The 21,114-nt window shown below is 43.4% G+C and overlaps 1 protein-coding gene across 7 annotated transcripts in view; it reads right to left on the bottom strand.

Annotated features, from left to right (window-relative positions):
• EXD3 (exonuclease 3'-5' domain containing 3) overlaps nucleotides 1-21,114 on the bottom strand; it is a 215,484-nt gene that overhangs the window by 124,887 nt on the left and 69,483 nt on the right. For all 7 annotated transcript variants that reach the window (XM_030461428.1, XM_030461430.1, XM_030461425.1 and 4 more), the window contains 5 exons: nucleotides 16,036-16,089; nucleotides 15,388-15,527; nucleotides 14,473-14,573; nucleotides 7,851-7,924; nucleotides 5,190-5,228 (listed from right to left, as the gene is read on the bottom strand). In XM_030461428.1, the coding sequence (XP_030317288.1) occupies nucleotides 5,190-5,228; nucleotides 7,851-7,924; nucleotides 14,473-14,573; nucleotides 15,388-15,527; nucleotides 16,036-16,089 (408 nt within the window). The remainder of the gene's footprint in view (nucleotides 1-5,189; nucleotides 5,229-7,850; nucleotides 7,925-14,472; nucleotides 14,574-15,387; nucleotides 15,528-16,035; nucleotides 16,090-21,114) is intronic.

Raw genomic sequence — 21,114 nt, 5'->3', positions numbered from 1 at the left:
GCTGATTTTTTAAACACGTTTTGATATTTTTGACAATTTGGCAAACAGTATGGAAACCAACAGCAGTTTTGTCTTAGCTTCATTGTACCTACTACAAAATGCCAGCAGCATTCATTAGCATGCTTCTGCTTAACCACAATTTATTTACCTAGAAATAGCTGGATTTGTTATAAATAAAACTCCCATAATTACCATCAGGCACACCAGCCCTCCAGGTCTTAGAGAAATTAATCCTTTCTAAGCCATGCAGGAGGTACATGGAAGTATTTACATTAAACTGTATATATCATTATTTGATAGACTTGATTTTGGTTACTGATGGAACACACTGCACTTTTGGCACTTCCCATGGATTTCTCCCACAACAGCTGTGAGCTTATTAAATGAGAAATTTCCACTTCTTTTAGAGCTCAGTGCTAAGTTCATTAGTAGGGATCCATATTTTACTGCTCTTGATCCAGAAAGCAGAAATAACTGAAAAATTATGTGATGCTTTTCCTGAGGCAGTCACAGATGTGTCTGTTTTCTGAATCAGCCCTATCAGTAAGTCCTTCTGCTCTGCATTCTGATGTTACTCCAGCTATTAATAAATATGACACCATTTACAAACTGAACTGAAAAAATAGAAGGAAATCTGTACTTTGCCTGTAACTTTTATTGTCCAGTTTTTCCATGGGTTAATATTCCCTTAGGTACTGTTACATCACACTGTGGCTCTATATTATCCCCAGAGATCTCCAAGAGGAATGGTAAAGCTGAAGAAAAAGGCATGGGGCAAAACCAGAGAGATTGCCAGAACACTCCCACCACCACTGAGGTTCTGGTTAATCCCTGAGCAGGGGACAAAAAAAAAAAAAAAAAGAGGAAAGAAAGGAGCAACAAGTGGACACTGGGGGAAGCAAGACTGCCAGTTCTCATCTGACATAAAGCAATTCCCTCAATCCTGACTTCACAAGACAGATACCAGATCTTAAACCTTTCACCAGTCCAGGTCTAAATCCTTTTTGCAAAAAAATACTTTGCAAAAGGGAAATGGGGAAAAAAAAAAAGCCACAACAAGAAAACACCTTCTCTTTTTCCAAAAGCAGCTGTTAGAAAGCTGCTTAAGTTGTGGAAAGATAAATGCAATTCTTTTTGCAGATTTCTTTTAGCAGACAAGGAGTAGCTCCTGCTTATTTATCCACACAACAGTACCCAGAGCTCCAGCACCCTGCTGCACCCCCAGTAATACAATTACAATTTATTTCAGGTGATGATTCCTCCCTGACTCTTTCAGGAACAAGAAAGAACTAAAACAATCACCCACTGGTTCTAATTTCCTGCTAAAAAAACTCAGGCAATAAAGACTAGCAAGGGACTCCAGTGGTTAAACTAGTTTTGGTTTCTACCTTCCAGGAAAACAGCCAGCCTAGATTTGATGTCTGAGTGATGAAATCCATTATATTCCTGAATAAACAGCTCACTCAAACACAGAGCAAAAGATAATTTGACATGCAGACTTATACCAAAAGACATGTCGTTTGTTAATCACCTCCTGAATATCATTTCCATTTGCATTGCACAGATTGCTTAATTCCCTACAGATAGATTCAGTTCCTTACACTACAGGGATGTTGCTGCACTCAAAACAATCTTGAGCCAATTTAGAAGTCTGCCTGAACTCAGGGGTCCTAGGGAAGGGTACTAGATGTGGATATTTGCAAAGTGCCCTTTATGACCTCTTGTCCTTATTAAAGATTCCCCAGAGCAGGATTCCTGGCCAGGTGTTCTGGCCACAAAAACATAAAAAAAAAAAAATAATTGCATTCTGCCCTTTAAGTCCCCCTTAAAAGTTACCTCCTTGAGCACAACAGCTCTTACATTTTATTCCAGAGGCAGAGAAATTTTAATTGAGGTCAAAACGGTTCTGCATAGAAGAAGCACGTTAGGATCTTGGCATCAGTCTCCAAGGATGTTTGGCATTTAGAAAGTAATTGGTTAAATAAATAAGATTACATTGGCTCCTTGCTGCAGTGTAAGATAATTCATACCTATTCAGGAGCAGGAATTCTCAAAGTTTTTCAAATGTTTTACACAGAAAGGGGGGTACTTTACTTCTATGCCTTCTGTTTCTCCAGATTTCTGAATATTATTTCTGAATATTATCTGTAAAGTAGCATAACAACCCTAGAATTTTACTGGAACTAGCAAACTGCATTTGCTACAAATCACTAGCATCTCACCCAGAGAATGAGCTGGCACAGTGTTCAATTTTCATGGTCAGAAATTTTATAAAAAGTAAGTTATCTCATCATCACAGCTGGAGAAGGAGAGCAGATTAGCTCTGGCCCCTCCCAGCACTGAACCCAGGGAACAGCTGGCTCCAAGGTTCTTCTCCTTCATTCCCATGCAAGACCAGGGGGGATTGAATAGCAGCAAAAGAGGGGCCTGAGGAAAACATGGGCCACTTCCCTAGGAGCTGTCTCCCCATACCCTCCTCTCAAGCTGCACGTGGACAGGGTGTATCCAAGCATCAGCTGCCCAAAGGGCTGCCCAATGAGCCACCCAAACACCTCTGCAGCCAGTAGTGCTTTTTCTGAGCATTCATTGTGGAAGTGTTTAAGATTTTTACATCTGAGAAACCAAGAGACAGTTTCCCCTGTGCAAACACCAGCACAGGATGGTTTTCTGATTTAGCATCACAAGGCCCTTTGGCTCCAGGTCAGTCAAGGTGGGAGTTACCATTTCTTCACTGTCCCAGACACCTTGCAAAACAGGTGACAGTAACACTGAGAGTCCTAACCAAACCAAAGAGTTTTCTTTTTCCAGAGTCTTCCCATTTGATCTGTTTCTGAATTTTTGTTATTTTCCTTGTAGCCTGCAAATATCTTCACTTTGCACTTCACAACACTGCTTCAGATTATTGCCCCAAATGCCAAACTTCATTGCTGTGCACTGTCCCACTGCCCTGCTCCATGGGAGAGGGAAGTTCCCAGCAGAATAAACACATTTATTTCTTGGGCCAAAGTACCCTGAGATAACATTATAGACTGTACCAGCTGGGTAGCTCTGCTGCAGTCAAACTATTGCCTGCAGAAATACTCTGAGGGTTAGAATCATTGAATAAGAGTGTGACTTCTAGGCTCTAACTCTTCAGAAATACCCAGAATGTGCTGTTATTTCCCCAGCCCTTCCTCACCAAGCTGAGGGCTGTCTTCTGTGAACGAGATCAGGGCCTTTAATGCTTCCTGGCCAGCTCTGTCCTCACACAGAGGGGAGGACAATGTAGAACAGACAAGATTTGAAGGGGTGTGGGTGATTCCCCACAAAATGGGTGCTTTGGTGCTAATCAGCTGAGTCCACACCAACATGAATGCAAAATCCCCCCCAAGATATCAGTGAGAATGCTGCATGCAAAGAGCAGTGCAGCAAAATACCAGACTCACCACTTCCCAAGCCCTCTGTTAAAGCAGGAGAATTTCAGGCTGCCAAAACTCAAGTGCCTGGTGCTATCTGAGATGTCCTCAGGCTCCAGCTGCCACCCAAGAAGGGAACGTTTCTCTGGAAGTCCCATGCCAGCCTCCTGCTGGTATCTCAGATACTATCTGACACCTCAGACACTGGTGGAGGTGACATTTGCAATCAGAGTTGCTTTCCCTGCTATGTTTGTCACAGATATCATTGTTCTGTCTGTGTTCACTTTTTGAAAGCTTGGCAGATGATTGAAAAATGCCTTCTGGGCTTTTTAGTCTCAAAGTGATTTTGGCCTGCAGGATTTCCAGGGAAACATCAGCATTCAACATCCTTCTGCTGCTGCTGGCCAAGTGCTCTCAACCCTTCCTGAACACATCTGCCCATGTCCTGTCTCAGCTGTTCTGGGGTTGTCTGCCCAATTCCACCACCTTTATGCAGCTGATCAAAGCAATGAAAAACATAAAGCAGGCAAAAAGGGAAGCAGAAGAGCACAGAGCAAGGCAGATAACTGGGCTCATGCCCTGCCTCTTCTTTTCCTGCCTATCTACCATCAATATCCTACACACCTTCCCCTCTGCTTGTGAAGACAGGCACTCTCCTGCAGGTTTCTGTGCAGCTCAGGAGAAGTTTGGCAAATTAATAAATAGCAATGGAGCTGGCACTGAGCAAGGAGAGCACTCCTCCCTCTGCCCTCCAGGTATCTCTGCTTGGAGAAGATGATCCCAGGGGAGCTCTCCCAACAGGGAGTTGGGGTGAGGGCAGCTCCCTAGGGTATGAAGACATTTTGATCCCTTTGCCTTCCCTCCTGCCATCCCTGCCTGCACAGCTCCAGCCTGGGCAGCAGATCAGCAGCACAGGCAGTGCCAGATGGAGGGGGCAAAACCAGTTTGCTAGAGGGCTGGAAACAGGTTCTGTTGGCCCCACAATTAATTACAGAGTTTCTGCCTTTCTGTAGGAGCACTCAGGATCACACCTTCAATTCAACCCACAGGGCAGGAACAGGAAAATTCTGTACTTGTGCTGCTCAGGGCAAACAAAAAGAAATATCAGGCCAGAAATGTCTCTTGCCCACCATGCCAACTGTGCCAGGGCCACTGCACAAGGAGGTCACCACTTATGGCTCTAGAATTGCAATCTTTTGTTACAGCTGCTGCACAGAATAAAACAAAAAAGGGTTTTAAGCCTATGAAGACATTCAATGTCTCTGGACTTAAAGACTGTGGAGTCTGACGTTATGGAGTCTTTGAGGAGATTTGGTTCCCCCAGGTGACCCAGAGGTCACACTGCATGGGTCAAGAGAGGTGATTCTGCCCCTCTGCTCTGCTGAGACCTCACCTGGAGCATCCTGTGCAGCTCTGGAGCCCTCAACACAAGAAATCCAACACTGGTCCCAGTTTGCTCACACCCCTTGTTAGATGCATGAAGAGAACTCTCCTTTTCCCCCTTCTGGTATTCAATCAACATAAATATTTGTAGTGTTCACTTAGAAATAAGTGTATGAAAGTAAACCAATGCACTTGATAATCTTATCTAACTGCTTTAGCCCAACTAGAGCTTTTTTAAAGACATCACAGGAATTACAATATAAATTTTCTTCCTTGCTCTTCCCTGCATGTACAATTTTGCTATATGCTTTACAGATTATGAGAAAGTGCAAAATACTGGATACTGTGAGCATCTTAAAATAATCTCTTTAAATGGCACTGAGAAAATGAGAGAAGGAAATCCATACTCACCTGAATGTGATCTCTCCAATTCTCCTGAGTCATGGTTTTCTGAAAAGACAAAATTACTTCTGAGCTGTCTTAGAAAAGAGAGAATGCCACAGACAGCAAACTGAAACCTAACACACCACCTCACACACTGGCATCAACTGTGAGGAATGCATTCTGGAGAACATGGGAAACCTCTGCTTCTCATATGTCACCAGCTGGGGCATGAAAACACAGCAAAAATGAAGTGATTCAGACAACTGTCACAGGCAGTGGCAGGCCCTGACCCAGCACTGGAGCCCAAACTCTTGTTATGACCCAGAGCTGGGTTCTGGGCTTATCTGCAGAAAATTTATCACCATAACAACACTCCCCAAAGTGCAGCAGCATTTCTGAATGGTGCTGAGCAAAACTGCAAGGCCAGGGTCTGGTGGAATCCCTAACTCACTGCTGCTGCCTTTACCTCTGATGTGCAGAATGTCCACAGACAGCTCACCTCAAGAGCTGCCCAGCAGAGAGCCATCCCCAGGCAGTGACCCCACAGATCATCTAAAAGGCTTGAGCCTTCAGAATGTGAAAATACAAACTTTTCTTAACAGCCAAGTCATGGAAAATCCTCTGGAATCGTGAGGTCTGGGAAAGGAAACTGATAAGTTGATATCCCCATTCCAGTGTGGACCAGAGCCAATCCTGGGGAGAAATCTGGGATGGGACCTTCTCCCCCCTCTGCCAAGAACACTGACTGCATGAGACTGAGCAGCCAGCAAGCCTGAGCCTCACCCCCACTCCTGGCCAAGGTAGCAGTGATTACTAGTGCCACTTTTATGGAAAGGTACAAGAGCAAACAGGGAGTAAGAGTATCAAAGAAAACATCTTTGAGATACACAAACATGTAATTCAAATAGTAGTGAGATAAAGGAGCCATTTAACCAGACCTCATACACAGCTGAGAATGGTAAACAGAGAACAGCAAAGAGCTCTCAGAAGAAAGGACTGCATCCAGAACCAGCTGCCAAATGTACCTTAATGAAAGTAACTGGCCAGCTTGGACACTTTAAATCAAGCAAATACTCCAAAAACAAAGGAAATGGAAAGGCAGAGAGAGCAGAACACCAGATCAAGAATCCACTCTGCTAAATAAATACAGCTGGGTGAATGCTTTCTACTCTCTGAGGATGACCAAGCTCTCTGAAGTGACATCCTTAAGATGATGGATTTAGAATGATGTACATTAAAGCTCTGAGATGCAGAACAATTAAATACTTGATCCTCCCCAGGTCTTCTGTCAGTGGATCTGGCAGGCAGGAAAAACAGAGCAGAGCCTTCACTGATGGGTCAGGAGGTCTTAGAGGAAGAAGTGGCTATGCCAGACTGGTGTCATCAGATCACCACAACTCAACCCCATTTTTGTGTTCAAAGTACTGGGGGGTCAAAAAACCTGCATGCATCTCCCTTCTTCAGTCAGAACACCAAAGGAATCCTCTTTTGAAGAAAAGAACAGGCACTTCTGGAAGAGGTGTCTCATTTCCTGAAAACTGGCTTTCTTAAGACTGAATCAATAGCACCATAGGAACATCTGAACAAGCTCATAGGTTCTGTTCAAACCCTGTTAAAAAAGCCTCTTGTATCTACAGGGAGAATGTCTCCAATGACCTGCAGGTGAAACACCACTTTGTGTTTGGTAAACACAGCTTGCTCATTCAAAAGGCATGAAATGGAAACATCTTGCTCTGAAATTCAGTCTCTTGTGGTCCTTGTCCTTCACAGTCCAATTCATTCACCTGGATACAACAAGAACAAACTATTTTTTTTTCCAAAGGAGGCAGAACAAAAACTTTCTTCCAGCTGGTGCAGCCTGTCTCCAGGCAGAGAATGATGATGAATGACAGACCATCAAGAGAAGCACCAAAACTGCCCTGGTAACAAGAAATGCTTGCTCAAGAGCATCCAAAAGGCTCAGTCCAAGAGGGGTGAGAAACCACAGCAGTAATTCTGCAGTCAACCTCCAAGATGCCTCTTGGGAACCTGCTCCTTAGAAAGAATTAATGGCATCTTCTACAAGCCCTCAGTATCAGGCCAAGTACCAGTGTATTTGGAAAGAGAATCAGGAGGCTGGACTAAAGTGAAGTTAGTTCAAAGAGTGGTTCAGGAGCTGAAACTCTACCATTTTGCTCAATAACAAGGCTTTTAGCACAAAAGAGCCTCTGTGGCAGGTTTGGGCCACACCTGTCAGAGCCAGGCCACCAGTACCAAAGCAAAGTGCCTACAAAGAAGCCAGCAATGAGGAATGCCTGAGACCTAGAGTTCTTAAAAAACCCCAAAACACCACACAAACTGTCCCCAAACCAAAACCACCTAAAAACTCCTTAGGCAGTATGTTCCTGCTTATTTGAGATGGCTGAGAGAGAAACTGGGTGAATGGAGAGCACACACCCTGAACTCCCTCCATGTGTCTGAGAATGCTGCTGGGGATGTGGAGGTGAACAAGCAGCCAGCTCTGAGCAACAGTGGCACTCACAGAAAAAAACCCCACAAGTCCAATGGCAGATCCAAACAATTCATGTCCAGTAACAATCACAACAAAAACTTGCTTATACATGAATATATTTCAAGCATATCAATTCTGTTAGGCAAAATAAAGAAGAAGCCTCAATGACACCCATGGCACACAATACAGAAACGTACCTCAACAAACCTCTTGTAAAAGAGGTAGTTCAGGGTTCTCAAGTGCCTCTGATTTATGGCATTAGGGCAGAGAGCTAAAAGAAGAAAAAAACATTTGAGTACACAACAGAGCTGAACATCCTTGAAGTTTTACTGTCTATACATCACCTTTTTCCTTCCCTGGTTTCAAACCCAGTATGTGGAAGGAAGAATGCCATCCCACCTGGAACAATGATGGACAGACACACACATTGTCAGCTTATCTAAACCATAAACTGTTATTTACCTTTCAACCATGATTAGCAATGCTAATTCTCCCTTCTGATATCTCTGGTTCTACCACCCTTGAATGATAAGATCCACTTGCTGGTTCAATATGCTTCAGTGTCAATGACTTCACACCTTTAATTAGATAGCACGCTCATCCAGGCACCACCTCCTGTCTCTAGAGGCTGCATTCTTTCTGTTTTAATTGGAGCCTGTGCTGTTAATTCATTGAAGCAGTTTTCAACATGTTACTCAGGATGTAAACTTGTGGCTAAAGTTTACCTGATAAAATCCATACCCATGAAAGAGATTCCATGCCCATACTGAAAGGGAGGTGACGACTGTTTTGCTGAGCTAGCAAGCAACAGTTATTATTATTACTGTCATCTTCATTAGAAATGTCTCATTACAACTACAAACCCCAAGATCTTCACATAGCTCCTTGTTTTGAAATCCAGTGCAGAGAGAGATAAATGCAGAAGATAAAATACATTAATGAGGATTAGCATAAATATCTGTCAGTTCTTGCCTCATGCTGGGATGTGTGTACAGGGAAAGAATTAACCAAAGCCTTCGTTGGGGTTTCAGAGGCTAAAACCCCAGATCCTGAAATCAAAGGGCTATGAACTGATGCACCAGAGCTTCCTGCAGCTCCTCATAGCCTCTTGAAGCATCACATCATAACATTTCTCAGACAGAAATGTTTAAAGCCATTAGTTTTAAGTTAATCTTAAACGTGGCAACGAATCCTTGCCCCAAAGCATCTAGGAAATTACTGCAATTATCCTACAGTATATTACCCCAATAAAAAGGGTGATCTTTTCTCCAGATATCATCCCAATATCAGGAGGAAAGGGCATCAGCTCATGGAAAGCAACACTTGTTAAAGAAGGTTAAGAGCAACATAAAAATTAATAGTATCACCACCCAACTAGAGATCTTCATCAGAAATCACAGTCTGACTGATTTTGATCACCAGAAAGATCTCCTCAATTTTTTTTTTTCTGTGGGCTTCTAGAGGAAGTAACCAAAGCACAGGAATTGGCAGAACTGAGGGATTTTAAGAGTCCAGATCCCTGTGCAGAAAGCAGGACAGAGGAACACAGAGGCTGTGGGGTATATCTGAGGGCACTAATGAAATTTTCTTTTCTGACTGAGCAGAGGAACAGAGTTTGGATCCAGTTTTCTGTATTTCAGTACAAAAACCAAAACAAAACAAAACAGAAAAGGGCTAATCAAAAATGTGAGGATGAAAGGTGACACACTAAGAGACAATGAAATTAAGAGTTCAAAGCTCTAAGGAAAAGAAGAACAGCAAAATAAAAACAACGAAATGGACTTCAATAAACTTAGAAAACTGGCACAGAAGATTTAATGTGAAAATAACTTATAAGGGGAAAAGGAGTTAAGAAGAGCTGGGAATGTAAAAAATTTGAAGTGAAGTAAGAGATTTATCTGCTAAATCAGAAGCTTTTATTGATCTCAAACAGAAGGCAGGGAAATGAACATGGAAACTGGATCACACACACACAAAAGAATGGTCCAAACACGTAAAATCAGGAAGCCCAAAGTGAAAAATGAGATATGTCTATCAAAGCCATAAAGGCAAAAGAAATTCCAGATAGCCTTTTGAGGGGGAAAAAAATGAGAAACCTGCAGTTTCATGACCATTTCCAACTTATACTTGAAGAAATCCAAGCTCTTAATGGCAGAGCAACTTACTCAGTCACATACCATGTTGAGAGAACTCAGTCTGAACTCAGGTTTTCTGAGCCAAACCCAATATTATGCTGGTCAGAGCACAACACAGCATCCCAAGCTTTTCAGGACAGGGACCATCCCTCTATTCAGTGTTTGTACAATGGGGTTTGGGGATCCTGACTGGACTGTGGCACGCAAGTGGAATACAAATAGTTTCTACAAAAGCACCTCTCTGGGCATGTGTTAACTCTTAGCTTGGCAGCTGCAGCACCACAGTGCTTCATCTGAACCACATTTCACATTGGGACTGAGAATCCAAAATTCCAACCTGCTCTCAGCTGTGAGCAGAGAGTAGGTAAAAAAAAAAATCAAAAATCTGTTTGTCGTGCAGGGCAGGAAAGTTGTAATACACATTGTAATACACACTTACCTCACTTGTGTAGCATCAGGGAGATGTGTCTATTGGGGACATGGTGTAACCTGTGTTTAGGTGTGGTGTGTGGCCAGCACTCCCAGGTGACAGGCAATGCCTCCTGAGCTGGGCTGGGGGCCTGATGCTCTCTTCACACTGCCCTGAGAACCTGGCTCCCATTCAGAGACTCCTTTGCCCTGTCCTGGCCAAACAGAAGGTCTCAGCCAAAGCATACTTTGTTTGGGGACCTCGTAAAGGAGCCCTTTGAAAATAAAATCTGAGATGCTAGAAGATTTTAGCCTGGTATTGCTAAGGATTGCTGGGGAATCTGATGAGCAGCAAGCTGTGTGTGAGTCAGTGTGCCATGGGATTAGTCCCTGAATCCAAATTAGTGGAGGGCAGAGCAGAAATGCATTAGTACCTCTCATAAAATGCTCTGTGCCCCTACAGATCAGGGACAGCAGACCTCAGAAAGGAAGGTAAAACAGCAGAAACCCCAGACTATCCTCAACCCCCTGAGTTACCTGCTGGCTTTGCTGCCTGCCTGCAGGAAGAACAGTGAGCATGGTACAGTGGTGCTCATTCTGCTCCTGAAGGAAAAAAATGCTCCAGTGTGGTCTTTAGACACACATCTGGATAGGATAAACTTGTGCTCAGAACAGCAAGGGTGGTGTCAGCTTTTCTAACAACAAAAGGCTGGAACTACTGGCCTGCATGTCTTGGTTTAGAGCAGATCCTATTCTGTTGTCTGGACTTTAGGAGGCAAAAATGCAGCTGAGAAGGTAAGGGCCCCAGAAAGGACCCTTCAGTCCCCTTCCTTAGCACCCTGACTCTGCAGCCACTGCAGGCTCCTGCCTTCTGATGTCTAAGCCTAGAGGTTCTGTCTCAGTGCTATGGAGAGAGGTGCTCATATTTAACAAAAAAGCTGAAAAACTCTGAAGGAAAATCATCACTGAAGCAGGGGAAAGAACATTTGCAAAGCAAATGAAAATAAAGCAAAGGAATAACCTTCTGCTATGTTTTAATGAGGAGAAAGTGAAAACATTTGACATTTCCTCCTTCCAAAGGCATTCCTGTAGAGATGTAACAGCCTTTCCCATCTCCCTAGCACTGCATCTTTCCTAAGTGTCCAGGAGTCCCTGCTGGAGCTCTCCCTGGTGACAACCCTGCCTCGGGCTGGTGGCTCTAAGGATTTTGGGGACAGTTGTGACTTACCTGAGCAGGACAAGGCTCTGAGCAGCCCTCGTCTGCCCTCTGCTGCCCCACTCCAGCTCACTGACAGAGCTTCATCTACAAACCCACCCCGGCCTTACAGAAGGAAGATTTACACCAAATTAAGGATAACCCGGTGGTCCAATGAACAGAAACTTTTCTCTTAGTTTATGCTGAAAGCAGTTCTTAAAGATTGTGGCAAAAACATGTTCATAGCATGGAAAATTTAAGGGGCTCAGCTCATTTATTACATTGCTACAGGACAACAAGTGCTAACTGTGCATTCAGTTCTCACCTCTTTTCTAGCAACAATTCATCATCTCCTTTACTGTTTTGTAGGCACTGAGGTCCACTATATGAGGAGAGTTACACTGGTTTTTTGAGAGGAATCATTTTTACCTCATCCCCAATGAATTTCCAATGAAAAATGCCTCTCTGTAGTATACTGACTGCACAAAAACTCAAGAGAAAATAGACTCAACCATTCCAAACCCAGGGAGGGTCTGCTCGGAACTGCTGGGACTGAAATTTGCATTTGTCAATTTAAGTCAATCTCACAGGGTCTCCAAAGAGTATTAAGCAATTATTCTGCAAAAGCAACAGGCTCGTTAAACCAGAGCACACTGACCCATGTGTGAGAAAAGACTCTATAAAACTCCACTTCCTCAATCACATACCATTTCTGCCCAACTTCTTCCTTCCCCAATAAAGCTAATTAAATGCAATCCACACACAGTTTATTGAGACACCTTTGGGGCTCAGCAGAGCACTATTTTTTGTGTTAATGGGAATACTGGAGCAGTTCAGAACAAGAGGTGGGCTAAGCTAAGATTATGTTTTTGTTTTGTTTTGTTTTTTCTTCCTGAAGTTCCAGATCTTTTTTAGACTGGGCCACCTCCTCTTTGGCTCTGAGATTTAAAACTGGCAGTTCTCAGGAGAATTTCAAATCTTCATGGCTGATCAACACTAAGTTTTGTTTGCAGTCAGTGAAATTTACTGTGAGTGGATGAGAGTGAGCTCAGGTAGTGAAACACAAAAGTAGATTTGGAACTGCAAGAAATGAGTCACATACAAGTTTGCCTTCTCACACCATGAAACCCTGTCCTCCTTCAGCCTTTCTCACCAAAAGCCACTTCCCTCTTCTGCTGTTGCTCTCAGCAAGTAGGACTCCTGAGTGAAGAGGAGGCAGAAAGCAGCAGCAGACTGCAGAACCAGGTTAGGGAACACAAAGTGTTTCACTGCTCACTTTGGTGGAGCTGAGGGGGTTTCAGTCTGCACATTTTCCCTACCCTGCTTTCTTTTTGCATGCTTTTTCCTCAAAGGTAGATTTACTTCCACTAAAGAATGGAGATAGAACACTCGGGAATTCAGAGTAAAGGAGAGGAGAGAGGGAGGGAGGAAAGGAAAGCCATGCTGCTCCAGCTGCCACCATTTCCCAATTCTGTTCAAGCAGGAGCAGCACTGAGGCAGAAATTCCTCTGTAAGCATTCATCTCCCTCCAAAGTGTTTCAAAGGAGACTAAGACAGCCACAGTTTAGCAAAGTGTGAAATCCTACATGAACTACATGTGTTACTACCTAAAAAAACCCCACCTACTTTTAGATATGGGATTGTGAGATTCATCCAACACTGCTTGAGCTGCCCCAAATCTGGCATCTTATCTCAATCAGTAGCCCACATCCCCTTTCTCATCAATAGAGGTGGTCAGCCCTCACCAGCAAGTGACATCCTGCACTGCAGGTTCCACAGACAAATCACTCTCTGGAAGCACAGACAGGAACGGGATCTACCTCAAGGAGCTCACCAGCCAACTTGTCGTGGAGGACTAGCAAGATTTAACCCTAATTATTGGCAGTGACAGCACCTGGGTCACCATCACCAGACTGAGGCACACTGCCATCCCCCAGGGAGCACCTGGGAGCAAAAGCTACATGCTCCTCCTAGATTTTTTTTTTTAATTTCTGAGGATTTTGCATATAGACAGTTATATCATTTTAATTCTAGACTTAATCTCACACCCTCAGTGGACCTTTAGTAAAGAAAGGGAACAAATCAGTTCTTATCACAGATTAATAACAATACAGACAATACAGCCTGTTAAATGACTAACCTTGGAAAGTCAAAAAAGTTCCTGAAGGCAAGAAAACTTCTAGGAAAGTTTTAGATTTTAAATAAAACACCCCCTGTATATCTCAGCTTTCACATCAAGGTGTTAAGTTTAATTATATTTCCTTATCCTCCCATGAGGATTTGTAAGGATTATCTTATTAACTTTTGAACACCAGTCCGAAGATGTGAAGATTAATATGCAATATAGTCTTGCTGCCAGGTGTAATAAGCCCACAATTTGTGGTTAGAAAACACTTTTCAGTCCAGGAAAAGTGAGTTGCATATCTTGGGCTGATGATGGAAATCTTTGCATGGTAAAACCTAACGGTGCACCTAAAGGTGTCTGATGCAAGATCCCAGAGAGAATTAAAAAAGATCAGCAGTCCCTGCTAAACCAAACCAAAGCAAAAGAAAGTCAATCTTGTTAGAGAACTGGTAGAGGAAAAGACCTATTCAGTGATGTCAAATGTGTTACTTCTCTCAGAAGGCTGCAAGTGCCTCAAAATTCCCTGACACCAACCTTAATTTATGCAAAGAATACAAAGTGCTGTGAGGCTGCTTCTCCCCAAGGGTTATCTCTTCCCAGCTGATGCCCTCAGAACCCAAGAAACCAGATCCTTAGATGAATAATGATTTGCCTTTTCTCTGAGTGCAATGGAGTCATAACTCAAAGATGACCATCAGGTGTTACAGCCATTCTGTGCTGAAGATTCACTTCACATCAGGGAAGAAGCAATCTATTAGTCACAAGCACTTCATTCTCTGACAGCAGAAAGAATTCTCATAACTTACCAGCTTTCTCTTTCAATATCATTAATTAAACCCTGAAGCTCCCCAGGATAAATTACAGCAGATTCCTAGCTGAGCATGGAAGAAGACAAATGTCATTAATTTGTTCTTTACTGGTGAGATAACTCCACAATTTGTTGCAATATCACATACCTGGATCTACATGAAACAGCCCCAGGAGCCTGAAGACCAACTTGCTCAGCATTTTCCGGTTAAATTTATCTGGTTTGCACCTGGAGAGGCCTTGATATTGTCTGTAAGCAAATAAATAAAATTGGAAAGAAACATCCATGAAATTGCCTAAAGTACATTTCCCAAATAACAGACATTTAACAGCAGAGGCATCAGGGTGTGCAAGGAGTTGGTAAGAACAGGCCCCTGCCTTCTCCAAATTACAGCAAAAAAACCCAACACTGCAACCAACATAAATTTCCTGATCAATAACTGGGACAAGTCTTATTTTACAGAAAGAGAAAATGAGGAATTCCATCTCATCTTTTTTTCAGAGCTGAGCCTATTGTATCTATTTAACTATTGTATCTACACAGTGAGTTTGACCATAGTGGTGGCTTTGTGGCTGACAGGAGCTATTCCAGTGAGAGGCAATCTACAAATTAAAACACACAGGACTCTTTCCCGAGCAGAGGGAGGTTAACCACTTGCACCTCTTGTTTTTCTGCCACTTCATCACAGTATTATCTTCCTGCAAAACCTGTACAACCGATACTGAAGCTCACCTTTGTCTGCAGCAAAGCAGGAGACTTCAGTTGCTATAACCTCCTGGAAGGAGCTTTGATATTGTTACAGAGCTAAGATCTACTGCACAGCTCTCATTTCACACTCCTCTCTCCTGGCAGGAACTGAGCATCTGTCAATAGGAATTATACCTCTGTCTTATGGGCTGAGCTGAAGGCTCTGGCACAGACACCAGAATTTCCCCTTTCTCAGCTGAAAGGTAAATATATTGCACTCCATAATGCTGAGAAATGATCTCAGACAGACAACCAGAGAACATACTGTCCTCTGACAGCAAGTTGGCAACTTTAGAAAGTCAACGTGTGTTCCTACCTTGTGATGTCTCTGATATTAAACCCAGGTTCACACCACGTGTCCAGGATCTGCAAGAGCTTGCTCTGGAGCTCAGGATAGTCTCTCACATAATCTTCCACCAAGTTGGTTTTATCTTGGAGCAGTAGTGGTGTACACATCTAGGAGAGGAAATCACAGTTAAAGTGCCCTGGTTTTGATCACTATGTCCTGCATGAATGCTGCAGCAGCCAGAGGGCACGGAAAAGGTCCATGACATTGAAGACTGAAACCTGGCAGATAGCTGCTCAAGTCACAGCCCCCTCCTTAACCAACCAGTGCTGCCTAAAAGGCTGATGTGACATTTGGAACACAAACATTTGCAAAGCTTCAAAACAGCAAAAGCACTAAACCCCATCCCAGTGATAACCCCTTGACAAGAGCACAGCAAGAATTCTTCCTAACAGTGGCTGCAGCTGGGGAACAGTCCAGTGAGCTGTAATGGGGTCTACCAAAATATCCCTGTCAGCTCCCAAGACATAAGGGGACATCAGAAATGCAGCAGTTACTTCTTGGGAACAAAGTACAGCCTCAAGTGAAAGGCAGCACTACTTGAAGGGCCTTGATGGATCTCCTGCTTAACAAAAGGTGGATTTGATGACAGAGAAGCCTGCAGAGGAAATGACTCACCTTCTCCACATCTTGATGTGATTGTAATTTTAGCCTAATGCTCAGTATGGCTGCCTAGAAAAAAAGAAAAAAAAAAAATTATGTGTATTTAGAAGTACACCACAATGGATAAATGGACATTATTCCAAAGCAAAGTACATAGAATCATAGGATTTCCAGAAAGGGAAGGGACCTTTCAGCTCACCCAGTTCCAACCCCCTGCCATGGGCAGGGACACCTCCCACCAGGTTGCTCAGAGCCCCATCCAGCCTGGCCTTAAAAACTTCCAGGGATGGATGGGGCTCCCACCACCTCCCTGGGCAACCTGTGCCAGGGTCTCACCACCCTCATGGGGAAGAACTTCTTCCTATCTTCCAACCTAAATCCCCCCTATACAAGCTGAAGGTTGCTACTTCTGGTTTGGACATGAAGAAGAACTGGGGTCTCCAGAGCTGCTTTTTATTTCCCTCCCAGCTATCTCAGTTTGCTGAATTAAAAAAAAAATAAATAGTCTTGCAACTCTCAAAATCTTGTTTCACCATTTGATCTCCTTGGTACCTCTCATTAAACAAGCAACCCGTTAGCTCCAACATCCATACAGTGGTTTCCCTAACAGCTTTTTAATGTTCACATGCATGTTCAGATTAGGCTAATTGCAGAACTGTTATCTAAATGGCAGAGCTTTATCTCCATCTCTGTTAACCATGCAGGTGACTTCATCAGATGAAGGAGCAGGGTGTCAGTTTAGGTTTTCCTTTGTTCCAGGATGTGTTTTCTGCCCTGTTCCAGAGGGGGTAAAGCAACAAATCTTCACTTAGCTGAAGTGTGGGGTCACCCAGCCTCCCAACCTCACAGCACCACAGGTCAGAGGAACCCCAAGCAATTCACACAAGCATCATTTTAACATCACCCAGCTAAAGGAGGTGATGGAGCAGCTGAACTGTGCTGCTGGTGGGAACAGTGGGAACCCTGGGAGCAGTGGGGCAGCAGCCCTGGGCAGGCACAAAGCTAAATGTGGAAGGAGATGCATGACCTGGGTCCTAGAAACAAACAACCAGGCTGGATTGCAGGGTGTAGTTACATGGGTTGGCTGAATAGTGAGGACAACTTAGATAAAATCAGTGTGTTTACAATAGGAATAATAAGAGAAGAGATATGAGTAGCTGTAATAAAGATGAAAGTGTTTGGCAGCTGTGGCTGTGGTCTCGACTTCAAGCTATTTTAAGATTTTGTTCTGTTATTATCATGTTTTGAATTGTTTCACTCCACAAACAAGTTTTGTGTAAAATGACCCTATTTTTAACAGTCTGTTTATAGATGATAACATCTCCAGCAAAGCAGCACCTCACTCGCAGACTCATTTTGTAGGTAGAAAACAAACACTTTAATTAGGCAGCCAGCATGCCACAACTGAAGTTGGGAGAATCCCCCTTCCCACCCAAGATTTCCCCAGATGCAGGGCTTCACTCTCCAAGCTGGGTTGGAAGCCCAGACAGGGTAGCTGGAAGCCAGCAATCCCATTAATCCAACTGCAGGCCCTCAAACTCCAGCTGGACCAGCTGGACCAACACAAACCCTGAGCAGCAGATACCTCCCCAGGTCAGCAGCTGACCAGAAACCCAAGGTACCTGGCAGGAACAGGATGAGACCATGGCCCAGGCTGCCCAAGGAAGCTGTGGCTGCCCCATCCCTGGAAGTATTGAAGAAGTATTGAAGTTAGGTGGGACTTGGGCTGGTGGGGTGTCCATGCCCATGCAGGGGGGGTGGAACTGGATGAGCTTTCAGGTCCCTTCCAACCCAAAACCAGTCTGGGATTCTATGAAATAGCTCTGATGAAGGCTGATGTGTTGACAGCTTATCAGGGACTACTCACTCTTCCTCCAGTTGCATTTGGATATTTTAAAATTGTTTCATTCCCATGGATAAGCACATAAAAATACACCAAAGAATAGCTGGATGAGGAAGAATTCAAAGCCAGGCAACACTACATTAAAGTATATCTAAAAATTCACCTAGGTTCCTTGACCATAGGATGGGTCCTCTCCCATCTACCTAAACCTGATGCACTCAGGCCAGGCCATGAGCACCAGACCACTCCTCCAGTCATGCAATTGCTGGTAACAAGGGTACCAGCAAGTACCTTTGTACCAAGGGTATGGGAAACCAAGGGTATGGGAAAGTGGGGTTTTGAGGTGAACACACAACCCTTGAGTGCCTTGAACCAATATACCTGATTCTCTCTACTTGTTTTGAGTGCAAGTGGCTCTGTCTCATCTGAAAATTACTATTCTTTCCACATACAGTATGAAATGCAGGAAGCCACACAAGATCTTATCTGCAAGGGCATGTGCACTTGGGTGGTGTCTACACTGACAATTTAGGCAATTTTCCCACGGTGGGGTTAGCATCAGAGGAATGACCTCTTGCTGGTAGCACTGCTTGGAGTGATGATGCAGGACAGACACAAATGGTTCTGATGACTCCTGCATTACTTAGCTCCCCTGCAAACATGTTGGGACAACACAAAGGTAAATATGCCTCTGCCCGACTTAGTGCAGTATTTCTGAACCAATGGTAAAGGAATTTCTGCAAACCCAGAGAACAGACCAAAGAACAGAGCGAGAACTCTCAGGAGGACAAATGTCAGATTCAAGAAAATCACAGTGATCAAAGCCTGGATACGTAGTAGATAGAAATAATTGCATAAAAGGCACACCATGTACTAATCAACTGGGAACATCTGTTTTGTATTTTGGAATCAGTCATTTCAAACTTGTGGCTAATCAGCTTTGCTCTAGCTCTCAGAGTGCATCACAGTCTATGAGATCAGGTTAGATGTTTAAATACTTCCTACTTAAAGAGCATACAATCTATGCAGCTGCCTTCAGGAAGATCTTCAGAAACAAGAAAAACATGAGATTTCTCAGGTCTGCTTTCAAGAGAGCAGGAACATATTTTATAAGCCACGAGAACGTCAGAATGAAGTAGTGAAAGGTCACTCCCATCTAAAGAATTTGAGGTAGACAGAGAGAGCTACAAGGCAAGGCCAGAACATGCATATGCACAGGTGAAGGGGAGAGGGAACTGAAACAAACACTTTCCCTCTCTTTCTCAGGTCACTCAGAGCAGCTTTAAACCTGGTTTAAGTGATCACAAATGAGTGACCCTCTAGAGCTCTGCCCAAGCTTCCTGTGTGCACAGGCCACCCACCTTCACCAGATCCTCCAAATGCTAACATGTGAATTATTATTTCCCAGCAATACCCAGGCTCCTTCCTAACCACTTCCCCAGACAGACAGAAGAGGTGGCTACAGAATTTGGGAGCAGAGTGGTCCATGGTCCACAGGTTGGCTACCTCTGCTCTGGGGTGGCATGGATCCAGCAGGCAACATACCATTAGAGCTGTCCTTTAGCAGTAAATTAACAGAAAAAAAGGGAGACTGACATCTTTACATGGGAAACATCCCCTACAATACTCTTTGTTTTTCTTACTGATTGTTATTTTTCATTTAAAAGAAACAAGGCAACTCAAATGCACACACTTTAAATACAGCTCTTACTTGTCCAGTAAGAGCTGGAAAAGTCTGTGTAGTTGAGGTGGTAAATGGGGTAAAGAAGCAATATCAGGTGTGTTTTTGTTGTCCTGGGAACAGTTAAAAAAAGTCAGAAAAAAAAAATCCAAAATCTGAATAACCATTGACGTGCTCAATCAATCTTAACCCTGATCTGTATCGACGGATTTGCAAAAACACCCCATGTGTACTCATGCACCACCTATGAAGTAGGACCACAAACAATAACATCCCTCAATCAGTGTTTGAAACATCACTACACTGAAAACTGAAGGTCATGTTGGTGCTTGAACTTGCATTTCTTTGGCATTTCTGTATTCCTTCAAGTTTAACTCCTTGATCAGCTTTCCTTACCACTGAATTATCAAATTACTTCTGTAGTAGTATGCATTGCTGGCAAAACCTTTGAATTCTTTGTCTACAAAGCTTTACTCTGGATACTCCAACTAATTTTATGACAAATTGTAACAAATAAATTTTAAGAGTTAATACACATCATCTTAATTGAAAGAGCAACTATCAACTGAATTTTATATAAAGAATCAACCTTCATTACTTGTAGAAACCAACAAATGAAACATCAGTAGAAAAAAATACACTCTGCTTTTGAAAAAAGAGAAATCTGAATGGACAATAACAAAAAAAAACTGTTAAAAATTGAATACCCCACTAATAGCTTAGTCCAATATTCCTGTTTAAGAACCAAACTGATGAAGAGAAGAAAAATTCTTCTAGTCACCAACACAGGAGTGGGAGCTCTCTCAGGCCCAGGAATATTTCTGGTTGTCAGAGGCTAAAAAGATTATTTATTGTTTCCTTCCTAAACCCAGCTCCACTGCCACCTGTTCAGAATTTACTATAAAGCTGTTAAACAAGATGAGAACTTTGATGCTGACTGTGAAAACAAGTTTCACTGTATCTGACCAGAGCAGCAACTCACTACTGATCCAGAAGCAAAGGAATTTGATTTTTTTTTTTTTCTTTAAGCGCAGCTATCTTTTTACCTTTATAAGCTGTTTAAAAAAAATGTAAATAAAATAACTCAGCGGACAATAGAGGGCATTCATCCCACAGAAAGACAGCCGCCACCCTTAGACATGAAATATCGCAGCACATTAAGTCATGAGACCCCGCTAATCAAAGCTGACAGGGCCCTGAATGTGATTTCTGCTGAGACTTAGCGATATCATGGGGCACTGAAGCATGCACAGCCTGCCAGACTGCCCTGTTCATGTGACAATGGCTTTTATTCCCCAAAGGGGCCTGCGAGTGACAAGAGTCCCCTTTGTCTTTAGGCTCCCGCATTCGCGGTGCAAGAGAGGTTCATTCAACCAGCCCCAGACACTCTTTGAAAGGCTGAAGTGTAACATAAGATGACCATGAAACACTAGCTTGCCTTCTGCCTACCCCTCATTCTTCTCAAGCACAGCCTGGCCTATTCAGGGCCTCTCACAGCCCCGCTCGCGCTGCATTACCCCCGGTCTGCTGAATCCCCGCATTGTCCCGGACGCACACCCAACCACCGCCC

Source organism: Calypte anna, chromosome 17 (genome assembly GCF_003957555.1).
Source record: "Calypte anna isolate BGI_N300 chromosome 17, bCalAnn1_v1.p, whole genome shotgun sequence".
Lineage (NCBI taxonomy): Eukaryota > Metazoa > Chordata > Aves > Apodiformes > Trochilidae > Calypte > Calypte anna.
The sequence above is the reverse complement of the archived record's forward strand: the minus strand, read 5'-3'. Positions and strand labels throughout refer to the sequence as shown.